The 23,300-nt window shown below is 39.4% G+C and overlaps 2 protein-coding genes across 4 annotated transcripts in view; one reads left to right on the top strand and one right to left on the bottom strand.

Annotated features, from left to right (window-relative positions):
- The window catches only part of LOC128688321 (propionyl-CoA carboxylase beta chain, mitochondrial), a 72,498-nt gene extending 57,450 nt beyond the window's left edge, over nt 1-15,048 (bottom strand). For 2 of the 3 annotated variants that reach the window (XM_070086641.1, XM_070086642.1), the window contains exon 1: nt 14,817-15,047. In XM_070086641.1, the coding sequence (XP_069942742.1) occupies nt 14,817-15,014 (198 nt within the window). In that variant the 5' untranslated portion in view covers nt 15,015-15,047. Of the gene's footprint in view, nt 1-14,816 lie in introns of all 3 variants that reach the window. The other variant, XM_070086643.1, reaches the window with a different exon arrangement.
- A 32-nt stretch (nt 15,049-15,080) lies between these two features.
- The window catches only part of Cul3 (cullin 3), a 59,824-nt gene continuing 51,604 nt past the window's right edge, over nt 15,081-23,300 (top strand). The window contains exon 1 of the mRNA XM_070086640.1: nt 15,081-15,584. Coding sequence (XP_069942741.1) covers nt 15,522-15,584 — 63 coding nt within the window. The 5' untranslated portion in view covers nt 15,081-15,521. The remainder of the gene's footprint in view (nt 15,585-23,300) is intronic.

The following is a 23,300-nucleotide window of genomic DNA, read 5'->3' as shown; positions in this document are numbered from 1 at the left end:
GAATGTATGAGAGTATAGTTTTACCAACACTCTTATATGGGTGTGAAGCATGGGTGATGAATGTTGCAGCAAGGAGAAGGCTGGAGGCAGTGGAGATGTCATGTCTGAGGGCAATGTGTGGTGTGAATATAATGAGACAAATGGTTTTTAATATTTAACGTGCCGTTGGAGTGTGAGCAAAGTAACATTTATGAAGGGATTCAGGGAAACCAGCAGGCCGGACTTGAGTCCTAGAGATGCGAAGTACAGTGCCTGCACTCTGAAGGGGTGTTAATGTTGCAGTTTAAAAACTGTAGTGTAAAACACCCTTCTGGCAAGACAGTGATGGAGTGAATGATGGTGAAAGTTTTTCTTTTTTGGGCCACCCTGCCTTGGTAGGAATCATCCAGTGTTAATAAATAAAAAAAATATATATATTAAAATAAAGAGGTTCAGAAATTACAAGTATTATTATTGTAGTGCATTCTATAAACCATCTTACTCATAGCTCACTGATATGGTTACTTTTTTTTTTTTGCAGCTGTAGCTTTCTATATCCTAAACTGTATTAATATATTGACCTTTGGAAAGGCAATGATTCTCCCCATTCTTTCCAGAGACTAAACAGAATAAATTTATGTTAAACAGTTAAAGAATTACAGTACTAGAATATATTATCCATGTATATCAATGCACTGTCCAACAATATAATGTATGGCAATAGTTCACAATAGTTGATTCTTTAACCATTGGTACTGATGTCCTATTTCTGTATTCCTGTACTCAAATACTGTGTCTTCATTAATATAATATACAACATGAATATGAAAATGGTATACAATACCAACAGGTTAAGACGCACATACAACAGTTAGGTATCTTTATTTTAAAATGTTTTGCCTACAGAGTAGGCTTCTTCACTTGAGTACAGAAGACTGTAATTATGTTGGTAGAATTACCAACAATATGTTAGGTAAAAGGACACAAGCGCAACTAACGTGACATTTTATTGTGGCAATGTTTCGTTCTCCAGTAGCTTTATCAAGCCATTACCAACAATACAGACACAGAGGGTATATATAGGCTTAGAGTGAGGTGTAGTAGTTGTAATACTAGTGATAGTATTAGTAGTAGTAGTAATACATGTGGTAGAAAAATCAACTTGTACTCATGTACAAGTTGATTTTTGTACCACATGTATTACTCATGTACAAGATGATTTTTCTACCACATGTATTACTACTGCTAGTATTACTACAACTACTACCACTAGTATTACTAGTGGCTTTCTTTGTACTTAGCAAACCAAAACTGTAATTACACACTGTAAGCTTTACAAAGAAATAAACCTTTATCTTTATTTTTATCTAACTACTACTAGTAGTATTACGACAACTACTACCACTAGTATTACAACTACTACACCTCACTCTAAGCCTATATATACCCTCTGTGTCCATGTATTGTTTGTAACGGCTTGATAAAGCTCCTGGAGAACGAAACGTTGCCACAACAAACTGTCACATTAGTTGCACTTGTGTCCTTTTACCTAACAGAGTACAAAAGAGTTAGCAGTAGTAGTAGAGATGTGAAGACAATGTTATAATAATAATAATAATAATAATATTTTTTTTCCCAACAAGTCGGCCGTCTCCCACCGAGGCAGGGTGACCCAAAAAAGAAAGAAAATCCCCAAAAAGAAAATACTTTCATCATCATTCAACACTTTCACCACACTCACACATTATCACTGTTTTTGCAGAGGTGCTCAGAACACAACAGTTTAGAAGCATACACATATAAAGATACACAACATATCCCTCCAAACTGCCAATATCCCAAACCCCTCCTTTAAAGTGCAGGCATTGTACTTCCCATTTCCAGGACTCAAGTTCGACTATATGAAAATAACCGGTTTCCATGAATCCCTTCACTAAATATTACCCTGCTCAACAGATCGTCAGGTCCCAAGTACCATTCGTCTCCATTCACTCCTATCTAACACACTCACGCACACTTGCTGGAAGTCCAAGCCCCTTGCCCACAAAACCTCCTTTACCCCCTCTCTCCAACCCTTTCGACGATGACCCCTACCCCGCCTTCCTTCCCCTATAGATTTATATGCTTTCCATGTCTTTCTACTTTGATCCATTCTCTCTAAATGACCAAACCACCTCAACAACCCCTCTTCTGCCCTCTGACTAATACTTTTATTAACTCCACATCTTTTCCTAATTTCCACACTCCGAATTTTCTGCATAATATTTACACCACACATTGCCCTTAAACAGGACATCTCCACTGCCTCCAACCGTCTCCTCGCTGCTGCATTTACCACCCAAGCTTCACACCCATATAAGAGTGTTGGTACTACTATACTTTCATACATTCCCTTCTTTGCCTCCATAGATAACGTTTTTTGACTCCATATATACCTCAACGCACCACTCACCTTTTTTCCCTCATCAATTCTATGATTAACCTCATTCTTCATAAATCCATCCGCTGACACGTCAACTCCCAAGTATCTGAAAACATTCACTTCTTCCATACTCCTCCTCCCCAATTTGATATCCAATTTTTCTTTATCTAAATCATTTGATACCCTCATCACCTTACTCTTTTCTATGTTCACTTTCAACTTTCTACCTTTACACACATTCCCAAACTCATCCACTAACCTTTGCATTTTTTTTTAAGATTCTCCCATAAGCACAGTATCATCAGCAAAAAGTAACTGTGTCAATTCCCATTTTGAATTTGATTCCCCAAAATTTAATCCCACCCCTCTCCCGAACACCCTAGCATTTACTTCCTTTACAACCCCATCTATAAATATATTAAACAACCATGGTGACATTACACATCCCTGTCTAAGACCTACTTTTACCGGGAAGTAGTCTCCCTCTCTTCTACACACCCTAACCTGAGCCTCACTATCCTCATAAAAACTCTTTACAGCATTTAATAACTTACCACCTATTCCATATACTTGCAACATCTGCCACATTGCTCCTCTATCCACTCTATCATATGCCTTTTCTAAATCCATAAATGCAATAAAAACTTCCCTACCTTTATCTAAATACTGTTCACATATATGCTTCAATGTAAACACTTGATCTACACATCCCCTACCCACTCTGAAACCTCCATGCTCATCCGCAATCCTACATTCTGTCTTACCTCTAATTCTTTCAATTATAACCCTACCGTACACTTTTCCTGGTATACTCAGTAAACTTATTCCTCTATAATTTTTACAGTCTCTTTTGTCCCCTTTCCCTTTATATAAAGGGATTATACATGCTCTCTGCCAATCCCTAGGTACCTTCCCCTCTTTCATACATTTATTAAACAAAAGTACCAACCACTCCAACACTATATCCCCCCCTGCTTTTAACATTTATGTCATGATCCCATCAGTTCCAGCTGCTTTACCCCCTTTCATTCTACGTAATGCCTCACGTACCTCCCCCACACTTACATTCTGCTCTTCTTCACTCCTAAAAGATGGTATACCTCCCTGACCAGTGCATGAAATTACTGCCTCTCTTTCTTCCTTAACATTTAAAAGTTCCTCAAAATATTCTCGCCATCTACCTAATACCTCCATCTCCCCATCTACTAACTCCCCTACTCTGTTTTTAACTGACAAATCCATACTTTCCCTAGCTTTCTTAACTTGTTTAACTCACTCCAAAATTTTTTCTTATTTTCATTAAAATTTCTTGACAGTGCCTCTCCCACTCTATCATCTGCTCTCCTTTTGCACTCTCTCACCACTCTCTTTACCTTTCTTTTACTCTCCATATACTCTGCTCTTCTTATAACACTTCTGCTTTGTAAAAACCTCTCATAAGCTACCTTTTTCTCTTTTATCACACCCTTTACTTCATCATTCCACCAATCACTCCTCTTTCCTCCTGCCCCCACCCTCCTATAACCACAAACTTCTGCCCCACATTCTAATACTGCATTTTTAAAACTATTCCAACCCTCTTCAACCCCCCCCCCCCCACTACTCATCTTTGCACTAGCCCACCTTTCTGCCAATAGTCGCTTATATCTCACCCGAACTTCCTCCTCCCTTAGTTTATACACTTTCACCTCCCTCTTACTTCTTGTTGCCACCTTCCTCTTTTCCCATCTACCTCTTACTCTAACTGTAGCTACAACTAAATAATGATCCGATATATCAGTTGCCCCTCTATAAACATGTACATCCTGGAGCCTACCCATCAACCTTTTATCCACCAATACATAATCTAATAAACTACTTTCATTACGTGCTACATCATACCTTGTATATTTATCCTCTTTTTCATAAAATATGTATTACTTATTACCAAATCTCTTTCTACACATAGCTCAATTAAAGGCTCCCCATTTACATTTACCCCTGGCACCCCAAATTTACCTACTACTCCCTCCATAACATTTTTACCCACTTTAGCATTGAAATCCCCAACCACCATTACTCTCACACTTGATTCAAAACTCCCCACGCATTCACTCAACATTTCCCAAAATCTCTCTCTTTCCTCTACACTTCTCTCTTCTCCAGGTGCATACACGCTTATTATAACCCACTTTTCACATCCAATCTTTATTTTACTCCACATAATCCTTGAATTAATACATTTATAATCCCTCTTTTCCTGCCATAGCTTATCCTTCAACATTATTGCTACTCCTTCTTTAGCTCTAACTCTATTTGAAACCCCTGACCTAATCCCATTTATTGTTATTATTATTATTATTATTATTATTATTATTATTATATTTTGACATGATACATAGTTGTACAAAGGAATATAATAGTTGAGTGTACATGCCAAAAGCCCCTTGTATGCAGAGCATTTCGGGCAAACTTAAAATTAACTAAGATTAGGCTATAACAGATTAAATGGTCATTAAGGGAGTTACAGTGAGTACAGAGAATTGAATATTAATAGGTAATGCTATATGGCTTTAATAGGTCTAGTAGAAAAGTTTAGAAGTGAATAATTACAGCTTTGAATTATTTTATAAAAATTACAGTATTACAATTTAAACAATTTACAATATGAAGCACAACTGAGTATTTAAAATGATGAAATTTGAACATTACAATTTTGAAGCATTACAGTTTTACAACAGAACAATTTAAACAAATTACAATGTGAAGTACTACAATTTAGTATTCAAAGCAATGAAATTTGAACATCCTGTTTTTGAAGTAATGAGTACACGGTTGAGCAATCTTCAGCACAACATTCAGTATTGAAATTGAGACATCTCTGGTACTTTTTGTTTTGCTTTTGAGTAAATGGTAGGTATTAAGTGCAGCTTTTCTGGTTAATTTTAGGTGATGAGGAGATTTCTAAGTAGGGCCATAAATTGATTTGCAGGCAGGGGTCCTTCAGTGTGTTCTGGTAATGAATTCCAGATCTTTGGGCCCTTTACGTGCATGGCATTTTTGCACAGGGAGAGATGGACATGAGGGATATCAAAGAGTGAATTGCGTCTTGTATTATGGTTGTGTGTTCTGTTGTAGTTAACATGTAAGAGTTTGAGAGGAGGGTTTATATTTGAGTGTAGTGTTCTGTGCATGTAGTATACAATAATAAGTGTGGATGTTTTGTATATTGGGTAAATTAAGACTCTTGAAAAGCAGAAGAGTATGCTGTTTATTACAGGAGTCTGTAATCAATTGCACTGCAGTTTTTTGTTGGGTTATTAAAGATTTAAGGTGATTTGCTGCGATTGAGGCCCATACACAAATACCATAGCTGAGGTAAGGGTAGACGAGTGAGTGGTATAATGCAAGAAGAGCTGATCGGGGTACATAGTACCGTATCTTTGAGAGGATGCCTACTGTTTTGGAGACATTCTTGGATATTTGCTGTATGTGAGTTTGGAATTTAAGATTGCAGTCTAGGTGGAGACACAGAAATTTGTCCTCTGTGTCTAGAAATGGGTGAACCATTTATCAGTATGTTTTGCTGTACATTTGTATCTCTGTTTCCAAACAGCATAATATAGATTTTGTCTATACTGAGAGTAAGTTTGTTGGTGGTCATCCAAGTAGATATTTTTAGTAGTTCGGCATTTACAGTGTCTGCTAGTATGGTTGGGTTTCGGTGAGAGAAGACATAAGTATAGTGTCATCTGCAAATAAAATGGGTTTAAGGATACACAAATAGCCCGCACATAGAAGAGAGGAGCTTATGACGACGTTTCGGTCTTACTTGGACCATTTACAAAGTCACACTAATGAAAAGGAGAGCAGGATGGGTATATATAGGCAGGAGGTGGTAGTAGTAGTGGAGGTGGAAGGAAGTAGTAGTGGGGAGGTAGTCAAATACTAAGAAAGAGGGGCACTACAAGGGAAATAGGTGCCCACAGAGGGTAAGAGCAAGAACACCGAGGGAGGGGGGGGGACCATCCTGCTCTCCTTTTCGTTAGTGTGGCTTTGTAAATGGTCCAAGTCGGACCGAAACATCGTCGTAAGCTCCTTTCTTCTATGTGCGGGTTATTTGTGTATTGTTCCAGTCACGGTATTGTGCCCTTTTTTATTATTTATGGGCATAAGGAGTTCAGATGCATTTGGGAGGTCATTGATGTAAATGAGAAAGAGAAGTGGGCCAAGAACACTCTGCTGTGGGACTCCAAAAAGAACTGGTTGTGTAGTGGAGTTAGCTCCATTTGTATATACATACTGGGTTCTATTGCTAAGATAAGATTTTAGGTAATCGAGAGAATGTCCTCTGACTCCGTAATGTTTGAGTTTTTGGTGCAATAGGTCTTGGTCAACTGTATCAAAAGCTTTTTGTAAGTCTATGAAAAGTCCCAGAGGAAATTTGTTTTTGTCGAGTGTCGAATATATTAGCTCAAGCATATGTATAATTGCACCATTAGTACTTTTTTCGGTCTGAATCCAAATTGACTGGGGTTGAATATGTTGTGGGATACTAAGCAGGAGTAGACTTATATGCATATGTGAATTAATTTTTCTAAGATTTTAGACAGTAGGGGCAAGTTTGATATAGGGCTATAGTTGTTCAACTCAGCTGACTAATTTATTAACCTTCTTCAGCAAAGCTTTTGAGGCTGTTGATCAGGATAAAGAATTCGATAGTTTATTTAGATTTTACTAAGACTTTTGATAGAGTACCACATCAGAGACTGTTGAAGAAAGTGGCTGCTCATGGCATTGGGGAAAAAATGCTGTCATGGATCAAGTCATGGCTCACTAATAGGAAGCAGAGAGTGTGCATAAATGGGGTTAAGTCTGAGTGGGGATCTGTAACAAGTGGCGTTCCACAGGGATCAGTTTTAGGCCCATTGTTGTTTATAATACGTATATATAAACGACCTTGACGAGGGAATTACAAGTTACATAAGCAAATTTGCTGACGACACGAAGATAGGCAAGATAATCGATTCAGACGTTGATGTCTCACAACTTCAGGAGGATTTAGACAAACTCAATTCGTGGTCAGGAAAGTGGCAGATGCAGTTCAATGTAGATAAATGTAAAGTTCTAAAGCTCGGAAATATCCATAACCCTAGCACCTACCAGCTTAATAATGTTGAACTTAGCCGTATAGAATGCGAAAAGGATTTGGGGGTTATGGTAAGCAGCAACCTTAAACCAAGACAGCAGTGCCTAAGCGTGCGTAATAAGGCAAATAGATTATTAGGATTTATATCAAGAAGTGTAAGCAACAGAAGTCTAGAGGTTATACTGCAGCTTTATACATCATAGTAAGGCCTCACCTAGATTATGCAGCTCAGTTCTGGTCTCCATATTACAGAATGGATATAAATTCGTTAGAAAATATTCAGCATAGATTGACTAAATTAATACATAGCATTAGAAATCTTTCTCATGAAGAAAGATTGAAGACTCTTAAATTACATTCACTTGTTAGACGAAGAATGAGGGGAGACATGATAGAAGTGTATAAGTGGAAGATGGGTATTAAACCATAAATGGTCCAAACGTGTATATACGTTTTTTCAACATTTGAAAGTATGTAAAAAAAAGTAGATCACCTTTTTGTTTTTTTTTTTTTACATTTGAAAATGTGTAAAAAAACTTTGATTACTTTTTTTTTGTTATACAGTGGACCCCCGCTTAACGATCACCTCCAAATGCGACCAATTATGTAAGTGTATTTATGTAAGTGCGTTTGTACGTGTATGTTTGGGGGTCTGAAATGGACTAATCTACTTCACAATATTCCTTATGGGAAAAAATTCAGTCAGTACTGGCACCTGAACATACTACTGGAATGAAAAAAGTTCGTTAACTGGGGGTCCACTGTATTTGAAAATATGTAAAAAAAAAACGTAGATCTACTTTTGTAGCACTACACATGTGAACGTAGATCTGCTTGGACCATTTACGGGTTAATAAAGGGGATATTAACCCTTTGAGGGTCGACAGGCCCTCTCCGAAACTCGTTCTCAGGGTCGGCCAAATTTAAAAAAAAAAAAATTATTTTCTCTTATGAAAAGATAGAGAATCTTTTCCCGATCATAAAGACACCAAAAGTTTGAAATTTGATAGAAAACTTACGGAATTATGCTCTCGCAAAGTTAGCGGTCTCGGCGATGTTTACGCATCGGCGATTTTGCCCATTTTGAGCCCCATTTTCGGCCAATTTCACTGTACTAGTCGACAAAAAACATGAATATTTCGCTAGAACTCCATTTTTTCTATCGAATGGGTGCAAGAAACCACTCATTTATGAAATTCAACTATCCAGTACAGTGGTCAGAATTTAGCAATTTTGCCAATTTCACACAAATTTCAAAAGATGCCAATTTCCGAATAGGGTCCAGAATAAACAAGAAAGACATTCCTGGCACTAAAATGACATTTCCTCTAGTCATTAGTCATGTCTCAAGGCCCCTCTTATATTCTTTTGCTTTCCACTTTGAATTTTTATTTTCACAAAAAATATAAGATTTACTGTTATGCAGACTACTGCATTAGTGTAAAAAATGGTATAAATATTATTGGTGCACTTGTGAAAGAATATTAGACTCACCAGTTGACGTGTATTGCACGCTTGGCACGATTTGTTTACTTTTGAAGTTTGGTAAAAATCGAACATTTCTGCTACTTTGAGCTCAATTTCAAGGCACCCTTCTTTGTAAAACCAGTCAAAATCATCTCAATTTCTGTAATATGTCTTCCATTCTATAAAATGAGACCAAGAAAACTAGAATACAACAATAAATACCATACGAAAATACACTGCAAAGTTGCTGATTTATTAAAAAAAATGGTCAAAGTATTTTTTTTCTCATTATGCACTGTGTGCTGCAGGATTTTTTTTAGACTGTGCACACTGACCACATAGACCCATTCTTTCATATGAAGGCCTGCCAGCTTTCTCCCACTAGATTTGAGGCCGCTAGAATTTATGAGTACTAGTACGTCAAAAACCCCTACGCGTAAGACGTACTAGTACGACGAAAACCCTCAAAGGGTTAATAAGGTCTCGAGGATATCTCTCCAAGAGAGAACCCGCAGCAATGGATTTAAATTAGACAAGTTTAGATTTAGAAAGGACACAGGAAAGTATTGATTTGGAAATAGGGTAGTTGATGAGTGGAACAGTCTACCTAGTTGGGTTATTGATGCTAGGACTTTGGGTAGTTTCAAATTTAGGTTGGATAAATATACGAGTGAGAGGGGATGGATTTGAGTGAGACTTGCAAATGAGTGGATAGAGTTATCAGAGCTTATTTCTTGGGTAGCACTGGAAATTGGGTTGGGCAAATGTTTTGTTAGTGGGATGTATTGTAAAGGACCTGCCTAGTATGGGCCAACAGGCCTGCTGCAGTGATCCTCCTTTGGAAATAAATGGTATAAAATACCGACACAATGGAAATATAAACACACATGCAGTATTGTAGATGAATGGTTCAAAGAACCGACACGTTAAATTAGACACATGTGCAACTCTTGGGTATCTTTATTGAGGAAACGTTTCGCCACACAGTGGCTTCATCAGTCCATACAAAGGATAAACTTGAAGAACAGGAGGAGAATGAGGTAATCAGTCCCTCAACCTTGAGTTGATGTGGTCAGCCCATCAATCTTGAATAGAATACGGCATATGAGTGGAGAAGCAGCTTATAAACCGTATGGCAAGTACTGTATATTAAGATTCCAAGAAGTTGCAGTGTCTGACAGACACTGCAACTTCTTGGAATCTTAATATACTTGGGAATTCTTCGCTTGCCTAACCCTTGGGCACGACCTACTTCCACATTGAACAAATGTGACACCACCTACGACTGCTGCACCTCTCTTGCCATACAGTTTATAAGCTGCTTCTCCGCTCATATGCCGTATTCTATTCAAGATTGATGGACTGACCACATCAACTCAAGGTTGAGGGACTGATTACCTCATTCTCCTCCTGTTCTTCAAGTTTATCCTTTGTATGGACTGATGAAGCCACTGTGTGGCAAAACGTTTCCTCAATAAAGATACCCAAGAGTTGTACATGTGTCTAATTTAACAACATATGCAGTATAATGTGATCCTTTATTGACAACGTTTCGCTCACACAGTGGGCTTTTTCAAGTCACAAACAGATCTACCTGGGGTGGAAGGTATCTGACTTCAGCATTCTGAACCTGACTATAAATACTCGCGTACCTTCCACCCCAGGTAGATCTGTTTGTGACTTGAAAAAGCTCACTGTGTGGGCAAAACGTTGTCAATAAAGGATCACATTATACTGCATATGTGTTTATATTTCGATCCTCCTTTCTTATGTTCAATTCAGCTGGATCACTGAGGTGGTCAGTCCCTCAGCCTGGAGAAGAGTTTTGCTCCATAGTCTTTGATAATCACATAGTCTTTGATACCTTTGAAGAATTTCGTGATGGAGTTTTGGTTAGCAGTAATAAAAAACCAAGACAACAGTGCACAAGTGTTTGCAATAAAGCGAATAGAATCCTTGACTTTATATCAAAAAGCATAAATAATAGGATTTCTCAGGTTTTTCTTCAACTCTATATCCTTGGTTAGGCCCCATCTAGATTATGCTGCACAGTTTTGGTCACCATATTACAGAATGGATATAAATGCCCTGGAGAACATACAAAGGAGGATGACAAGTTGATCCCATGAATCAGAAATCTTCCCTATGAGGATAGACTGAGGGCCCTGAATCTGCACTCTCTAGAAAGGCGTAGAATTAGGGGGGGATATGATTGAGGTGTATAAATGAATAATAGGAATAAATAAAGAGGATGTAAATAGCGTACTAAAAATATCTAGCCAGGAAGGATATAGGAAAGCATTGGTTTGGTAATAGAGTTGTGGATGAGTGGAACAAACTCCCCAGTACAGTTATAGAGGCTAAAATGTGGTGTAGTTTTAAAAATAGGTTAGATAAACACACGAGTGGAGGCTGGTGGGTGAGTTGGACCTGATTAGCTTGTGCTACTATGTCAGATGCCATGCTCCTTCCTTAACTGAATGTGACCTGACACCTAACTAGGTTAGGGCATTGGCTTAAGCCGATAGAAGACTTGGACCTGCTTCGCATAGGCCAGTAGGCCTGCTGCAGTGTTCCTTCTTTCCGATGTTCTTATGTAAATGCCTTGAATCATCATTAATTGTTGTTTCTAACACAATCAAGCAAAATAATGGCAGCTTCATCATCACTGAAGTATTAGAAAAAATCCTCCTCAAAACAGTAAACCATACCATCAGTCTCTGTTACCCAAGAACAAAACAGAGGAACACTGAAACAGACCTTCTCAGACCCAACCACCTGAACATTAAAATCCTGTCACTTCATCTCCATGGAACAATGCTCTTCTCCAGACTGAGGGACTGACCACCTCAAAACTTTAAGGGTGATGGACTGATTACATCGTCATCAAGTATTTTCTGCTTCTATCAACTTTTCTGTACTCGACTGAAGAAGCCTACTGTGTAGGCGAAACGTTTCGAAATAAAGATACCTAACTGTTGCATATGTGTCTTACCTAACAACCTCCCAACCACCTACAGAAATATTTGTCTAACCTATTTTTATGCTACCCAAGTACTGTAATAGCTTTTATAACCTTTTACTCATGTGCAAGTTGATTGTTCTACCATACTGTATTGGTTTAGAAAGACACGTAAGCAAACACTATAACATATTTATTAGAAAACGTTTCGGTCCTGGAACCTTGATCAAGGTTCCAGGACCGAAACGTTTTCTAATAAATATGTTATAGTGTTTGCTTACGTGTCTTTCTAAACCAACTTGTCGGTATTTATTACCAAGGTTTATACCACCATACTGTATTACTGTATTCATTCTGACGAGGACATTCGAGCACTCCAGGAAGATTTGAATAGACTGATGCAGTGGTCGGAGAAGTGGCAGATGCAGTTTAATATAGACAAATGCAAAGTTCTAAATGTTGGACAGGACAATAACCATGCCACATATAAACTAAATAATGTAGATCTTAATATTACGGATTACGAAAAAGATTTAGGAGTTCTGGTTAGCAGTAATCTGAAACCAAGACAACAGTGCATAAGTGTTCGCAATAAAGCTAATAGAATCCTTGGCTTCATATCAAGAAGCATAAACAATAGGAGTCCTCAGGTTGTTCTTCAACTCTATATATCCTTGGTTAGGCCTCATTTAGATTATGCTGCACAGTTTTGGTCACCGTATTACAGAATGGATATAAATTCTCTGGAAAATGTACAAAGGAGGATGACAAAGTTGATCCCATGTATCAGAAACCTTCCCTATGAGGATAGACTAAGGGCCCTGAATCTGCACTCTCTAGAAAGACGTAGAATTAGGGGGGATATGATTGAGGTGTATAAATGGAAGACAGGAATAAATAAAGGGGATGTAAATAGTGTGCTGAAAATATCTAGCCTGGACAGGACTCGCAGCAATGGTTTTAAGTTGGAAAAATTCAGATTCAGGAAGGATATAGGAAAGTACTGGTTTGGTAATAGAGTTGTGGATGAGTGGAACAAACTCCCGAGTACAGTTATAGAGGCCAGAACGTTGTGTAGCTTTAAAAATAGGTTGGATAAATACATGAGTGGATGTGGGTGGGTGTGAGTTGGACCTGATAGCTTGTGCTACCAGGTCGGTTGCCGTGTTCCTCCCTTAAGTCAATGTGACCTGACCTGACTAGGTTGGGTGCATTGGCTTAAGCCGGTAGGAGACTTGGACCTGCCTCGCATGGGCCAGTAGGCCTTCTGCAGTGTTCCTTCGTTCTTATGTTATGTTCTTCTTATATCACTACTACCACTAGTGATGAATGGTTTGAAAACCACTAGTATTACACCTCACTCTAAGCCTATGTATACCCTGTGTCTATGTATTGTTTGTAACGTGAATGGTTCAAAGAACCGACATAAGAACGAAGGAACACTGCAGCAGGCCTACTGGCCCATGCGAGGCAGGTCCAAGTCTCCTACCGGCTTAAGCCAATGCACCCAACCTAGTCAGGTCAGGTCACATTGACTTAAGGGAGGAACACGGCAACCGACCTGGTAGCACAAGCTATCAGGTCCAACTCACACCCACCCACATCCACTCATATATTTATCCAACCTATTTTTAAAGCTACACAACGTTCTGGCCTCTATCACTGTACTTAGGAGTTTGTTCCACTCATCCACAACTCTATTACCAAACCAGTACTTTCCTATATCCTTCCTGAATCTGATTTTTTCCAACTTAAAACCATTGCTGCGAGTCCTGTCTAGGCAAGACATCTTCAGCACACTATTTACATCCCCTTCATTTATTCCTGTCTTCCATTTATACACCTCAATCATATCCCCCCTAATTCTACGTCTTTCTGGAGAGTGCAGATTCAGGGCCCTTAGTCTATCCTCATTAGACACATGTGCAACTCTTGGGTATCTTTATTGAGGAAACGTTTCGCCACACAGTGGCTTCATCAGTCCATACATAGGAGAAACTTGTTCTTCAAGTTTCTCCTATGTATGGACTGATGAAGCCACTGTGTGGCGAAACGTTTCCTCAATAAAGATACCCAAGAGTTGCACATGTCTAATTTAACAACATTGTTTGTAACGGCTTGTTAAAGCTCCTGGAGAGCGAAACGTTGCCACAATAAAATGTCACATTAGTCGCACTTGTGTCCTTTTACTTCACACACTGTTTTTATATATTTATGTATTACCATGTTGCTCTCGCTTCACTATGACAAATGAGGAAACACATGAATAAAAGTACTGATGCAAATGATTTAGAAAATTGACATGTTGAAGAATGAGACACTTGAGCAACGTTGTGTAGTTTTAAAAGTATGTTAGATAAATACACGAGTGGGTGCGAGTTGGACCTGACCAATTTGGGTCAGTAGGCCCGTTACAGTGCTCCTTCCTTCTCGAGTGGGTGTGACTTGAACCTGCCAAGCATGGGCCAGTAGGCCTGCTGCAGTGATCCTTTTTTCTTGTTCTATGTACTGGACTGAAGAAGTCACTGGCTGGCGAAACGTTTTCTCAATAAAGATCCCCAAATGTTGCACAAGTGTCTCATTCTTCAGTACAAGTACTGTAATACTTCTGTATGAAGGTGAGGTCAATAAATCCAGAGTAAATAGGGTAGGATGAGGTAGGTGAGAGGACCTTGAAATGGAAAATAGTATGGTGATACTGACAAGATGTGGAAAAAGACACGTATGTACAATTTAGGACGTTTATTAGAGAAAACGTTTCGCCATGAGTGGCTTCTTCAGGACTGAAGAAGCCACTTGTGGCGAAACGTTTCCTCTAATATGTCCTGAACTGCACGTAAGCGTCTTATTCCACGGACCTTGGAATGTTGAGCATCAATCCTCTTGTGTCCTCCGCCAAGCAGAGCCTCGCGCCGCTTCTTATTAATGTTCTCCCGGACCTGCAGAGTGTGTGCGACGGAGCATTGTCGCACACTAGCCGTGTTAGTCCCTGTGAGGGCCAGGAGGCCATGGTGTCTGAGAATACCGGCTGATGCTCTGACCACAGGGAACGCCATGTTTACGTCGTGACGTCACGCACACCAGCAGCTGCCTGGAGTATCACTACGCCACTCTTCTCTTTCACTTCTACCACCAACACCACACCCCCAGGGAACTTAAAATACAGGAGAAGTTCTTTCGCATTCTCATGGGCGTTGTTTCCACGCACGGGAATTCACTTGGGGGTAGTAAAAAGTTGAAATAAGGGATTAGTTTATCGAGCGTAGCGTGAAAGTGGTGCAGTATCAACAATGATGGCCGACCATTGTCCGTCGTCTTAGACACCACCACCACTCAACACTTGCTGCTCTGCTTCACGCTTACTGTACTACCATGACTCCACATCCACTTTGATCTCCGGTTCTCTCGCTCATAAGGGAAACATGCGAATAAATATAATCATGCAGTGTGTTTTGATTAGAGGCCATTGAAGAATGTTTATTTCATGAACATCCAAGAATTTCGGGAAGGAAGTGTTGGAGATTCAGTGTATTTTGAAAGTCAGTGAACGAAAAATCTTTAATATGAGTTCCATAAAGACAGGAAACAAAAAAGATCATCAGAAGATGCGCATACGCGCATTTCCGGTGAGTATTTAGAAGATTGTTGATACTGTCTGCAGAGATGAGTGCCTGACCTGACCTGCTTATGTCTATCTTATGTTGGCGTGTTTTTAATATATTTTAGGATAAAATGAGTTAAAATGGCACATATCTTTTACAGAAATCAGCCTTGTACTTGATAACTTGGTGGGAGATAAATCTCAATATTGCTGCCACATTTCTAATTAGGCTTGTCTGCACATTCTTTTTAATTGAGGACTATTAATGCAACACTCAAATTTTATGAAGGTGTACATATGTATATATCATTGCATTTAAAATGTGTATAAAAAGATGTTTTCATGGCCCTCTAAAAATAAGCATTTTGTATTCCTTTTAGTTTTTATATAGAATTCAGTATTTCATTATATGAATATTGGTAGAATTACCAACAATATGTTAAGTAAAAGGACACAAGTGAAACATTGCCACAATAAAAATAGTTACATTAGTTGCACTTGTGTCCTTGTATATTTTCTTTACATCAAACACACTGACATTTTATTATGCTAAGTGCATAGCAAGTATATATATATAAAATGTTGCACTGTGGGAGTTTAAGGGATTATACGATGTCAGGTTTGGTTCGTTCCAGGCAGTCATTCGTTGACTTTTCAAATTGGTGATTTCAGAATTATACAGGTACAGGGTTGTCATTTCTTAAAATGTAGCCACACATATACCAATGGGTTATCCACCAACATAGTTTATGTTGAGGTTAGGTTAACATTTGTTAACAAAATTCATAAATGGGAGAAATTTTTGCCAGTAGAAAAATACAGTATTAGAGACTGACCAGTTGACAACTCAGGAACGTTGAGCAGAATACTTGCAGTTATTTAATTAGGTTAAGTTGAGAAATAATGACACCTTTTATAAAAAAAATATAGTTTAAGTTTTCCTTGTTTCCAAGGTCAGTTAATTTTATTTATTTATTTTTTTTTTTGCCAAGTATTTGCCGATGACACCAAAATAGGCCGTCGAATTCATTCTGACGAGGACATTCGAGCACTCCAGGAAGATTTGAATAGACTGATGCAGTGGTCGGAGAAGTGGCAGATGCAGTTTAATATAGACAAATGCAAAGTTCTAAATGTTGGACAGGACAATAACCATGCCACATATAAACTAAATAATGTAGATCTTAATATTACGGATTGCGAAAAAGATTTAGGAGTTCTGGTTAGCAGTAATCTGAAACCAAGACAACAGTGCATAAGTGTTCGCAATAAAGCTAATAGAATCCTTGGCTTCATATCAAGAAGCATAAATAATAGGAGTCCTCAGGTTGTTCTTCAACTCTATACATCCTTGGTTAGGCCTCATTTAGATTATGCTGCACAGTTTTGGTCACCGTATTACAGAATGGATATAAATTCTCTGGAAAATGTACAAAGGAGGATGACAAAGTTGATCCCATGTATCAGAAACCTTCCCTATGAGGATAGACTAAGGGCCCTGAAACTGCACTCTCTAGAAAGACGTAGAATTAGGGGGGATATGATTGAGGTGTATAAATGGAAGACAGGAATAAATAAAGGGGATGTAAATAGTGTGCTGAAAATATCTAGCCTAGACAGGACTCGCAGCAATGGTTTTAAGTTGGAAAAATTCAGATTCAGGAAGGATATAGGAAAGTACTGGTTTGGTAATAGAGTTGTGGATGAGTGGAACAAACTCCCAAGTACCGTTATAGAGGCTAGAACGTTGTGTAGCTTTAAAAATAGGTTGGATAAATACATGAGTAGATGTGGGTGGGTGTGAGTTAGACCTGATAGCTTGTGCTACCAGGTCGGTTGCCGTGTTCCTCCCTTAAGTCAATGTGACCTGACCTGACTAGGTTGGGTGCATTGGCTTAAGCCGGTAGGAGACTTGGACCTGCCTCGCATGGGCCAGTAGGCCTTCTGCAGTGTTCCTTCGTTCTTATGTTCTTATGTTCTTAAATGGGTTCAGTATCTGTATACACAAAATTCACAATAAGACAAATGGCCTGATGGTGTGCTGTGCATCAGTCAGTTTTATTAGGTTGCCCCAAGGGTGCTAAATCATGATGAAAATACATCAGTCAATTGATGGATGAGTTACATCTGCAGTTGTTACAAGAGCTCTTGCTTATGTTTATATGTTTAGCTCTCAGTTAACTTGTAAAACTGTACGTAAAGCAAAATGTTAAACTTTTAGGCCTTGCACATAATTTGAAACTTTTGCAATGATTTTATATCTGAAATCAGGTCAAATTTAGCCTATGTCACCATGGTTGTTTAATATGTTTATAGATGGGGCTGCAGAAGTGAGTGCACAGGTGTTGTAAAGAGGTGTGGGATATATGGGATTGAAAGATTAAGTGAGAGTTGTCACAGTTGCTGTATGCTGATGACACTACTTATGGGAGATTATGAAGAGAGGTTGCAGAGGTTGGTGGATGAATTTGGGAGGGTGTGTAAAAGAAGGAAATTAAAAGTGAACATAAATTCAAATTCAAGCTTTTTATTTCTTTGCATAGTATACAATGTGTGATTTACACTTTATAAAATATTGTTTAGCACAAAAAAAGCCTCTAGCATGTCGAGCATTTCGGGCAGACTAATCATAATGCTTACAGGGCACACTACACAAATAACCTGCACATAGGAGAGAGGAGCTTATGACAACATTTCAGTCCGACTTGGACCATTTACAAAGTCACACTAACAGTCACTGTCTGGGTGAATCCTCCCTTGTACACAAATTTCCTTGTATGAATCTTAGTCCTGGCTTTGTCTCTGTAGATGCCTTCCTCTTCCTTTACATTGTAAAATGCTCCAAACTTCAGAACACCTGTGACTTAACCTGATTCTTGTTTTCCCCTTCTCTCTCCTCCCCTTTCCTCTTTCTCCTTTGGGTTTTCTTTCTTCTGCCTTGGGTATTTGGTCCATTTTTATTATTTTTTTCCCCTCTGTGTTGTTCCTACCCTTTGTGGGTCCCTAGCTCTCTTGCAGTGCTCCTCTTTCTCAGTCTTTGACTCCACTACTACTACCACCTCTACCACTACTTCTCATCTTCCTCTACTACCTCTCTTGCCCTGTCTCTGTCTGCTGGCTATATATACTCCCTCCTCCTCTCCGAGCGAACGAACGAACAAATTCAGGTAAGATCCCAATGGGATGAGCGGGGAAGACAGGACAGACGAAGAATAGCTCTGGAGAGGAGTGTTCTTAGTCGTAGAAATAGAGCCAGGGCTTAACCCAGCAGCTAAGGCGATTGTGAGGCAGACTTGAGAACAGGAATAGCAGGGACTGTTGCATCGAACTTGTGGTAGTTGAAATCTTGAATCTTGAGTAGCTGGCAGCAGGCTAGGTCACATCAAAGGGTAGAACACGTATGAGAGTTATAGGAGTAACTGAGGAGGCAGGTTAGCAATGGATCCATTTTCAGACTTTTTGAAGCTGCTCCTAGATAGGTCGTATAATTTAGCCTTGTTACTGAAGGTGAAACGTAGAGGCTTGATGAACTTGAGAACTTGGGTGAGTGTGAAGTGAAGCGGTGATTCACAGGCATACTTAAATGTTCCAGCACCAAGGCTTTTGTAGAGTTCAGTACAGGTCATGGTGTCAGTATTTGAAGGAGAAGTGCAGAAGGTAAGGTTTTCCCATGAGGGTGTACTGGAGTTGTCGCTACCTTCCTCTTCTGGAATGGATTCATTGGGCAAATCTACATTGGTGGTAGCAGGTGACTGAGGATCGACAGGAGCAGTAGTGGAGAGGTGTAATGGTTGTGTAACAGCAGGCTGGGAGAGGTGGGTGACGGTGGTTGAGGCAGCATGATCAACATTGTCGGTGGTGGAGGTGGTTATAGAAGTTACAGGAGCAGTTGGTCGGTCACGAGACAGGTCTGCAGGTGCAGTAAAGTTCAGGGCATTGGGAAGGATCTTGAGGATGTCTGCTGAAGGTGTGGAGTCCGTAAAATTGAAGACAGGCATGTTGTTCAGACGGAATAGTTCGTTAATAGTGGTGTTGAAAGTGCTGGGGTTTGCTGCATTTGCAAGGTGTGCATACACCATGCAGTACAGCACCTTGGAGGGAGCATTGTCGGGAAGTGGAGAGAGGAAGTTGCTGGGCGATGGTGCCTGTAGATTGGCGTGTAGAGTCTTGGTGGTGTCGGTTTGTGGTTTGGTTATTGCAGCATATCGGTGAATTGGATGTGTTCTTCAGAACTTTAGTTTTCTTCAATATGATTTCTTTCCTGAGTGGGCACTTAGCTGCAAGGGTATGATTATTACCCTTGCAGTTAAGACATGCTGGTGCTGTAGTAATGGTGCAGGATCTGAAATCATGTCCATCATTTCCACATTTTGAACAAAACTTCTTATCCTTGATGGGGCAGTCCTTGGTGGTGTGATTATAGGAGTAGCAGGTCCAGCAGTGGGAGATGTATGTGAAATGTTCTTGTTCTATACGACTTGGGCGAATGTGGTAATATGAGATAGCTAGACCGTCAGAGAGAGCTTGGGCAGCCATGGAGATATCTGAGAATGTAATCTTTAGCATAGATGAGGCATTAGGGATCTTGGAGATGCTGTCTACTGAGGCCCAGGTGTTTTGTTCCTCAATAGATGTCTTCAGTGCTTCAGTAGAGAGAGAGGTGACGATATTGTCCAGTCTTTTCACAAAGACTGAACGTTTCGACTTCAAGAATGGAGACGGGGATATAGTGAATTGTCGTGTTTGTAGGGTCCTGATTGAAGAGTTGTCCATTAGTTTTGTTGCTTCTGTGTCGTCTGTGCAGACAACAATGAAGGAGTCCTTCAGAGAGTGGATTGCCATAAATTTGACCTGCAGGCAGGTCCTAATGGTGGTAGCTAAAGCTAGCTTCTGGGAGTCATTTATTGCACCATTCACAGGCTTGATTTTCACACGATGCGACAGCACTGTGAAAAGGATGTGACGTTTGTAGAATATAAATTCCCCACCCCAGTGGGGGTCGAAGGGAGGCTTCTTGAGCGTAGAGCAACTGTGTGATCGGACAGAGCACAAGCAAGGAGCAGCGTGGTCATGTATATCGAGAGACTCCTCTCCTTTCTGTTAGTGTGACTTTGTAAATGGTCCAAGTTGGACTGAAACGTTGTTGTGAGCTCCTCTCTCCTATGTGTGGGTTATTTGTGTATTGTTCCAATCATGGTATTGTGCCTTTTTGTTATTTATTTGCTTACAGGGTACTTAAACCTATACATAGGTTATGGAGTAGTAAATTTTAATTATTCATTATTATACACTATTACAAAAGAGAGGTAGCCGACCCCTTATATAGCTTCCTTGGATGCTTCACTTTAATAGTTCCTTGATAATGTGAGTAGTCACGAAAACGCTTGGAATTTCCCTATTCTTTCAGAGTGGTTGTTTTGCATATTTTGAAATCACCTGTTTACTGTGATCTTATTGCGCGCACACACACACACACACACACACACACACATAATATATATATTATATATATATATATATATATATATATATATATATATATATATAAATAAAGTAGTAGGCACAATAATACACCTTCATATTTTGTGTATTAAGTAAGTTCAAACTCTTAACCCTTTGACTGTTTTCGACGTATAAATACGTCTTACGAGCCAATGTTTTTGACGTATATATACTCAATAATTCTAGCGGCTTCAAATCAAGCGGGAGAAAGCTGGTAGGCCCACATGTGAGAGAATGGGTCTGTGTGGTCAGTGTGCACCACATAAAAAAAATCCTGCAGCACACATTGCGTAATGAGAAAAAAAAACTGATCGTTTTTTTGGAATAAAATGCCGACTTTGAGGTGTATTTTCGTATAGTATTTATCGTTGTATTCGCATTTTCATGGTCTTAGGTGATAAAATGGAAAACATATTACAGAAATAGAGATGATTTTCATTACTTTGACGATGAAAACGACCTTGAAACTGAGCTCAGAGTAGCGGAAATGTTCGATTTTTACCAATGTTCAGGAGTAAATAAATCACACCACACGTCCAATACACGTCAACTGGGGAGTCTAATATTCTTTTACTAGTACACTGATATTATTTATACCATTTTTACAATAACGCAGTAGTCTGCATAACAGTAAATTTTGTATTTTTTTGTATGAATAAAAAATCAAAATAGAAAGCAATAATAATATAAGAGAGGCCTAGAGATGTGACTGATGAACTGAGCATATGTAATTTTAGTGCCACGAATGTCTACCTTGTTTATTCCGGACCCTATTTTGAAATTGGCCAAATTGCCAATTTCTGACCACCATATTGGGTAGTCCAAATTAGTAAATGGGAGGTTTCCTGTACTCAGCTGATAGATAAAATGGAGTTCTAAAGAAATAGCTATGAGTTTGGTCAACTGGAACAATGGAAATGGCTGAAAATAGGGCTCAAAGTCGGCGAAATCGCCGATACGCATGTGTCGCCGAGACCGCTAACTTCGCGGGAGCATAATTCCATGAGTTTTCGACCAAATTTCGAACTTTTGGTGTCATTACCATCGGGAAAAGATTCTCTATCATTTCATAAGAAAAACTAATTTTTTTTTTTTTTTCAAAAATTGAGCGACATAGAATGACAGTTTCAGAAAGGGGCCTGAAACAGTCAAAGGGTTAAAGAGTGGAGGGGTGTGTTGTCTGGTGCAGGAATTGATCACTGCACAACAGCTTTTTGTTGAGTTATTAATGGTTTAAGGTGATTGGTCGTGGTAGATCCCCAAGCACAAATATCATAGGTGAGGTAAAAGTAGGCAAGGGAGTGGTATAGTGTAAGTGGTGTGTTTGGGGAACATAGTACCTATCTTGGAAGGGATGCCTACTGTTTTTGATACCTTCTAGGCTGTATGTTAGATGTGGATCTGAAATTGAATTTGAATTTTGAGTACCACATAGGAAAGAGCAAGGTGATGAGAATAACAAAAAAAAAAAAAATAGGTAATGAAAGACTGGATGTCAGCATGGGGAAGAGAGAGTATGGAGGAAGTGAATGTTTACATATTTGGGAGCTCACTTGTCAGCAGATGGGTCTATGGAAGATGAAGTGAACCATAGAATTGATGAGGGGAGAAAGGTGAATGGTGCACTGAGGATTCTGTGGAGATGAAGGACCTTATCCATGGCAGTAGAGGGAAATGTAGGGGAATATAGTGGTACTAACACTTTTAAGTGGGTGTGAAGCATGGGTGGTGAATATTGCAACAAGGAGAAGGCTGCAGGCAGTGGAGATGTCATGTCTGAGGGCAATGTGCGGTGTGAATATTATGCAGAGAATTTGCAGCTTGGAAATTAGGAGGTGTGGGGGTTTCTAAATGTATTATCCAGAGGGATGAGGAAGGGTTATTAATGTGGTTCAGACATTTAGAGAGGATGGAACAAAATAGAATGACTTGGAGGGCATATAAATTTGTAGTAGGAGGGAGGTGGGATAGGGGTCATCCTAGGATAGGATGGAGGGAGGGGGTAAAAAAAAAAAAGGTTTTGTGCGCAATGTGCTTGGACATATAGCAGGCATGTGTGAGTGTGTTAGATAGGAGTGAGTGGAGACTAATGTTTTTGGGACTTGACGAGCTGTTAGAATGTAAGCAGGGTAATATTTTGTGAAGAGATTCAGGAAAACTGGTTAGCTGGACTTGAGTCCTGGAGGTGGGAAGTACAGTGCCCACACCTTGAAGGAGGGGGTTGGGATATTTGTTGTTT

This window comes from Cherax quadricarinatus, chromosome 19, assembly GCF_038502225.1.
Source record: "Cherax quadricarinatus isolate ZL_2023a chromosome 19, ASM3850222v1, whole genome shotgun sequence".
Classification (NCBI taxonomy): domain Eukaryota; kingdom Metazoa; phylum Arthropoda; class Malacostraca; order Decapoda; family Parastacidae; genus Cherax; species Cherax quadricarinatus.
This window is presented reverse-complemented; position numbering and strand designations above follow the sequence as displayed.